The sequence below is a fragment of the Cariama cristata genome, unplaced genomic scaffold (assembly GCF_000690535.1).
Source record: "Cariama cristata isolate BGI_N322 unplaced genomic scaffold, ASM69053v1 scaffold10239, whole genome shotgun sequence".
NCBI classification, from domain to species: domain Eukaryota; kingdom Metazoa; phylum Chordata; class Aves; order Cariamiformes; family Cariamidae; genus Cariama; species Cariama cristata.
The window spans coordinates 18,689-24,466 of NW_009637391.1; the positions used below are offsets into that span (position 1 = coordinate 18,689).

Below are 5,778 nucleotides of genomic sequence, written 5' to 3' on the forward strand. Positions count from 1 at the left end.
ACAGACCAGTAGTTTGGCCGAAAGGGACCTACAAAGGAGAATCGGTATCTTCACCTGGTGTGCTTTTATCAGTCCTTTAAAGTAGTTTTAATCAGCTGGAGTGAAATCCATGTCTTCAGCCTTTAGATCTTTAAATTAAGAACACAGGAAGCGTTCCTTCTTGCATCCAGTGGGAGGGTCCAGGCTGTCCTTTAACACACCAAATTCACTGCTTCAAGCACAAACCAGCATGTAGCTGTGGGCTTAGGACCATACTTAGAAGTATCCAATTCTCGATATAAAGATGCAACATTTTAAAAAAGCCAGATTCAGGTCCATGAAGTAGGTGCCCAGGCAATTATAAATAAATAGTAATAAATACTTATTTACACTCACACACCCTTCTTGTATCCCACAGGATTACAAACAAACCAGAACCATGCTTCTTCCCTAGTTAAATATGATCAGGTTTGAGGTGGGATACACTATTATTAACAACGTGCAGCAATGCTACACAACAGTTTAGAATAATACCTGTACCAATACATAGCACTCGGAGCATTTCACAGCTTCAAAGCTCTTGCAAACAGACTTAGTTAAGAAAGTGACAATGTTCTATCCATTAAGAATCAGAGAGAACTTAGGTGAGAGAAACAGAGTCAATGTCCTTACTGCATATAAAATGTCACATTAATTGGAGATATGGCAGATGTGGGAGCTAGGAAAAATTAGATCAGGCTCATATGAGACCATTTAATTTCTTTGAGTATGAAATCCAATTTCCACATTGATTGTGTCTAAACAGTTTGTTGTTTTGGTAGACATCAAAAAGGTCAATGAAAACTCAAAGGAACTTATGAGTTGCAGAGACGCAAACCATTACCTCCATTCATAAATAAACACAGTGAAAGATTTTACATAAATTGAAAATGCTGCATCATAATTGCTGACAGCTTGGGAACTGGCACCCACTTACCATCCTGGCACAAATCTACAAATCCCTGAAAATATCAGAATAGAGAGACAGAGACTGAGAAGCAAGCAGCAGCACAGAGAGCACAAATGAAATTCAGGGACCCGCCTGGCAGTGTCCTGGCTTCCACCTCTCCTCTGGAGTCTGAGAGAGGAGGACTGGGGGATAAAGGAGGTCACAGGTGGCTTTGAGACTCAGCTCTGGAAGAATTCTCTTGGCCTATTTACTGTGTGGTTGCTTTTTTATTCAGCTTTTTTTGCTTTCCGTTTCCTTGTGCCTTCATTTAGCTCCTCTTTTGACTTTGCAGGAGGAGGTGGAGGAGGGGAAACCTCATGGGAGGCCCCATGCTGATGATGATGATGATGATGATGATGACTAGTGTGTCCACTGGAAACAGAGCCAAAGAAAACTGGGCAGATGAAGCTTTCCACTGGAGCAAAAGGTGAGGCGTGAGAGTGAGTTGCCGTCATGAAAACCTGCCAGGCAACAGTGAATACTTAAGTTAAAGATCATATACACCAGCTCTGAAATACTAACTCGTAAGGAGCATTCCACTTACCCCAGATGAAAATCCCTATTGCTACATGACTCAAGGCTAAATCACAAGAATCTTCTACCATACTGCCTAGACAATGCAGAATTTAGCAATCTTTCCTGGTAAGTACAGCCAATGCCTTCAATAGTGGCTTAGGAAGGTGAACACCCCCAGCTTAAGTCTGTACCCTTTCTCTGGTTCTGTAGATTTGTTAGGAGCAAATCTGCTGTAAACTTACCTTGCAAACAATCATGAACATGGTGAAAAAAAAGATGAGGTTGGCTTCAGAGATAGGGAGCCAGCGAGTTTGTTGCAGAGTGAAGAGGACTGTGCCATACAGACTAGCCTTTGTAGGGCTAGAAGAGAAATAAAGACATTTTCTAGAAGGTTTGCATCATTTGCGTCCAGTCCTGAATGGTACTTTAAATTCCTTTTTTGGTCTGACAGAGAATTTACAGGCTACCTACTTACAAGGACATATGAAGAATTTCGTTTGTTTCTGGCTTCCAGACCCCACGCAGCAGTTGCTCGAAGTTAGACATCAAGGCAACACCAGAACCTGTGAAACAGAAGAAGTGAACAGCTAGAACTGCCACACCAGAAGAGAGCTCTCCTGTCTCTTCTAGATCCCCAAAGGATAAGGATAACCTAAGGGGAATGTAAGGTTCATGACATTCTTCCCAAATGTAAAAGTTAGCCTAAAACAGCAGAGCACTGCAGACACTTTCTAAACTTTCTATGAAGTGTGTCCTGATGCAGGGACAGAGCATTTGCTTCTGTTCCATTTACTGATGCTCAAATGCTTGCTCCAAACAAAAGCTAAAGGAAAACTGACTGGGCTGTTTCGACAGTGATAGAAACCCCCTGAAAAGACAGGCGAGGCCAGAGACAGTAGAACACAGGAGAAAGAATAAAGAATTCCTGAATTTTACACCCATATTTCATAGTGTCTCTAGTTCTTCGTGCCTCCATTAAAGCTACATGATGACTCAACTGACAACCATTCTTCAAGTCTGATTAAATACCTGTGTTCTAGGGAACTTGACTGATCGAAGCCAGCTGACCACATCCACTAACCAGGCTGCTGGTCAGCACCGAGCGATGTGGTCACCCTGACCTTCGCTCACAGACTCTCCCGTCCCTCCCCACAGGGCTGGGTGCCTCCCTGCTGCATTAAGAGTAGCTCATGTTTCACCTTTGACCCATCCAGTAGCCATCATAATGAACCACCCGTGGTGGTAACGGTGATGAGCATGGTGAACCCCAGCCGCAATTTTGCGAACTCTGACCACCTCCTTCATGGCCACAAAGATGAGCTTCACAGGCAGAAAGCTAACACACTTGTAGAAGAGGTTCATGGGACAGAAGAATATCAAATACCTGGAACAAAACCACAAAGAGTTTAAGGACCCATTTGTTTTTCCTGATCTGGGAGGTACAGAGAGGATTGATTAAGAGTACTGTGGTGTTAGCCTGAATTATGTCAGGGAGAACGAAATGGAAGTTCTGTCATCCAAAAGCACATACAACCCACAGACACTGAGGAAATTAAACTTGGAGTAACTGTGGTTAATTTGAGCACATTTCACTAATATGATGAATAAAATGCCCCAGATCTTCAGCGTGTGCCACTCATCTACTATATGCAGTATCGGTGCAGTGCATGCTGCTTTTGTGGTTTGGCCACAGTTCAGCCGCAGCAGCTATGAATAGAAATGCCCAGCAATTTGACGGGACCCAGCCCATACAATCAAAGCATTAGACAACTGGTCAGAGAAACTGGAAACTAGATCTAGGAATACAAAAGACTCAAAGACTACCTCACCCCACCTCTTCTTTCCCCAGTTAACCCAAGCAAGATAATACATGTGTGTCACACAAACAGAATACCTCTCTTCACACCGGATGGTTTTGTACACAGCCAGCGGCACCTCACACTTCATAAATTGGGTGAAGTGCCTCAGACTCACCAGACTGCTGTGGCCAGGATGACACTGGAGTTATTACTGAAGTAATCAATAGGTGATTCTCCAAGTAACAGATCAGCAAGTATGTAACTTCCAAAGCAGTGGAGCATAGCACAAAGCCAGGAGGCAAAAGGGCTCTTACGAGACATCTCCACGGCTCCTGTGAAACAAATTCTAAATGAGAAGACGGATTCAACAAACAAGCAGAAACTTCAAGACCCTCTAAGCAAGAGGCTTGCGGTGCATGTTCTCCAACAAAATAAGTCACAGAAAAGTGCTTGTAAAACAAAATACAAAAATGTGTATTCTGTGAAACCTGAACAAGTACCAGATATTGTCAAGAAATGATACGTGTGATCATAGCTTGCAGGCCCCCCCGTAAGGTGTCAAACGAACCAAGTCATTAGAAGTTTATGAATTGGCTAAGAGTTTATCTCCTGTATTTGCTGCTACTTACTGCAATCAGAAAGAACAATTTTTCCCTTGAAATCAATGTCTTTTTACAGTCTAAAAATAAAATGCATACTAGTACCATTCTCTCCATTGCTTCAACCTAGGTGCCCTCTAGAATTCATGAACAATCTGTTCAGCTCTTTCATTCATAAGATAACCTGTAAAAATAGAACAGTAATTCTTAATCTTTATTTGAAAGAAGAGGATTTGAGGATTCTTGCCTGCTTCTGTACTAGTTTGGAAATGCCCTCCAAAAATACAACTGGATATTAAAACAGTGTTACTATTTGGTAATACATTATGGTCTACTCCCACAACCTTCTATTGCCTTTTTTTTATTGTTCCAGCCATTTTCATCCACCTCTGTACTTCTTCAAGGAAACCTCTCAAGAACATCAGTTCTGTAAGATTGTTTCATCACCTTAAATTGCTCCAGAGTCCCTACCTTAAACTGCTCCAGAGTCCGTTGTACAGTGTTTCATATACCAAATGCTGTTCAGTAAGCCAGTAACAGGCAGTCAAAAGAAAGAATGCTAAAATGCTATGTCAAAATTACTAACAGTGGCCTACCTTAAATAGCAGTAAGGGAATCAGCATATGCTACAACAATGACTGCTCAGACTCTTCCATCCTCAAAGACACTTAAACCAGCTGAAAACGCAGTGGAAGCGAGACAGCTGCAACAGCCATGATATGAAGCTGGTTCTATAGGAACCTGAAGTTTAACTTGAGGCTTAAATTTAGTAACACTTGTTTTTCTTTAGCACCATGAAGCCACGCTGTCTGCAAGGAGGAAACAGGACATTACTGTCCTGACACTGATCTTCAGCATAGGAGCTGTGGGCTGAAGCAGTGTAGGAATCTAGTGAAAAGTACACCCCAGCCTCATCCAGTCCAAGTGGATTACTGCACTTGCATATTTTTAAAAGCTATTTTCATAAGGGTTGCCTGTTAACTGTTCCGTCCAGGACTTAATGCTGGAAGACAGCTGTAAGTGATCAGGCCTTGAAAACCCAGCACTTCTGTTTACATAGAGTTTAAATGGAACAGCATGTAGATTGTACAGCAGAGCAACCTCACAACTGGAGGATTTAAAAATCATACCAAAGTTTGGGTTTTTTTTTCTCCCCAGTCATCAGGCAGTTACACTGAAACCATTCAAAACAGAGCATGAAGAGTGCACACGGTATCAAAAATACATAGAGAAGATGGCATTTGGAAAAGACCAAGGCACAGTCAGGCTGCAACAGCGCAGAAGGTGAAAGCTAAAATGCAGATCTATCGATCTTTACAAAATAAGCCCAAGAGGACAAACAAAGCAAGGTCAGTTAGAGTGCCTGAGAACAGATTACGGCATGGTCTGGAAGGTGGGAAAAAAATCAGTTTTACTTTTTGTATATAAATAGGAGGAGAGTATCGCCACAAAAATGGAAGAGCCAAGCAACTGGACAGAACTGTAACGCTGAGTCCTGGGACAGCAGCAAAGGAGCGACTGGACTTAAATACTTCAGTGTGGTTGGAGTCCAAACTTAAATAAAATGCAAGATTATTTTTCAAAATCAGTCACTAGTCCTTGTTTTTTTCTGCTTTATATCTAGACGCGTGTCAGACCTCTGAAGGAGCACTGCACCAAGGCTCTGAGCCCTGAATACCTCTCACACACCGGCACCGCGGCCGATTACAGCGAAAACTGAGAAGCACGGGACAGGCAGGCAGGATTACCTGCTCGTGCACAAAAAAAGGTCAGGTTTGTGCCTCAGAAAACACGACACGAGTGGTACTGCCGTTCCCAACACGCACGTACAGCCCCATCTCATTAAAAAGCGGTTTCCCGCCCACGCCCGCCGCGGGCCCTGACGGACGGGGCTATT

At 42.8% G+C, this 5,778-nt stretch overlaps 1 protein-coding gene across 1 annotated transcript; it reads right to left on the reverse strand.

Moving 5' to 3' along the window:
* Nucleotides 1-859: 859 nt before the first annotated feature.
* TMEM38A (transmembrane protein 38A) lies at nt 860-4,284 on the reverse strand. Its single transcript, XM_009708308.1, has 6 exons — nt 4,269-4,284; nt 3,458-3,614; nt 2,683-2,867; nt 1,959-2,046; nt 1,726-1,843; nt 860-1,428 (listed from the first exon to the last, which is right to left on the reverse strand). Exons 2-6 carry the CDS (start codon nt 3,601-3,603, stop codon nt 1,195-1,197), a joined length of 771 nt encoding a protein of 256 aa, XP_009706610.1. The 5' UTR covers nt 3,604-3,614; nt 4,269-4,284; the 3' UTR covers nt 860-1,194.
* Nucleotides 4,285-5,778: the final 1,494 nt, after the last annotated feature.

What these genes read in the sequence shown, in the direction of transcription:
- TMEM38A (XM_009708308.1), bottom strand. Translation starts at nt 3,603, where the DNA reads ATGTCTCGTAAGAGCCCTTTTGCCTCCTGGCTTTGTGCTATGCTCCAC. An exon ending in GGCTACTGGATGGGTCAAAG is followed by an intron (nt 2,047 to 2,682) that starts GTGAAACATGAG and finishes TCTGTTTCACAG; the next exon opens with GTTCTGGTGTTGCCTTGATG. An exon ending in TGTTCATGATTGTTTGCAAG is followed by an intron (nt 1,429 to 1,725) that starts GTAAGTTTACAG and finishes GTTGCCTGGCAG; the next exon opens with GTTTTCATGACGGCAACTCA.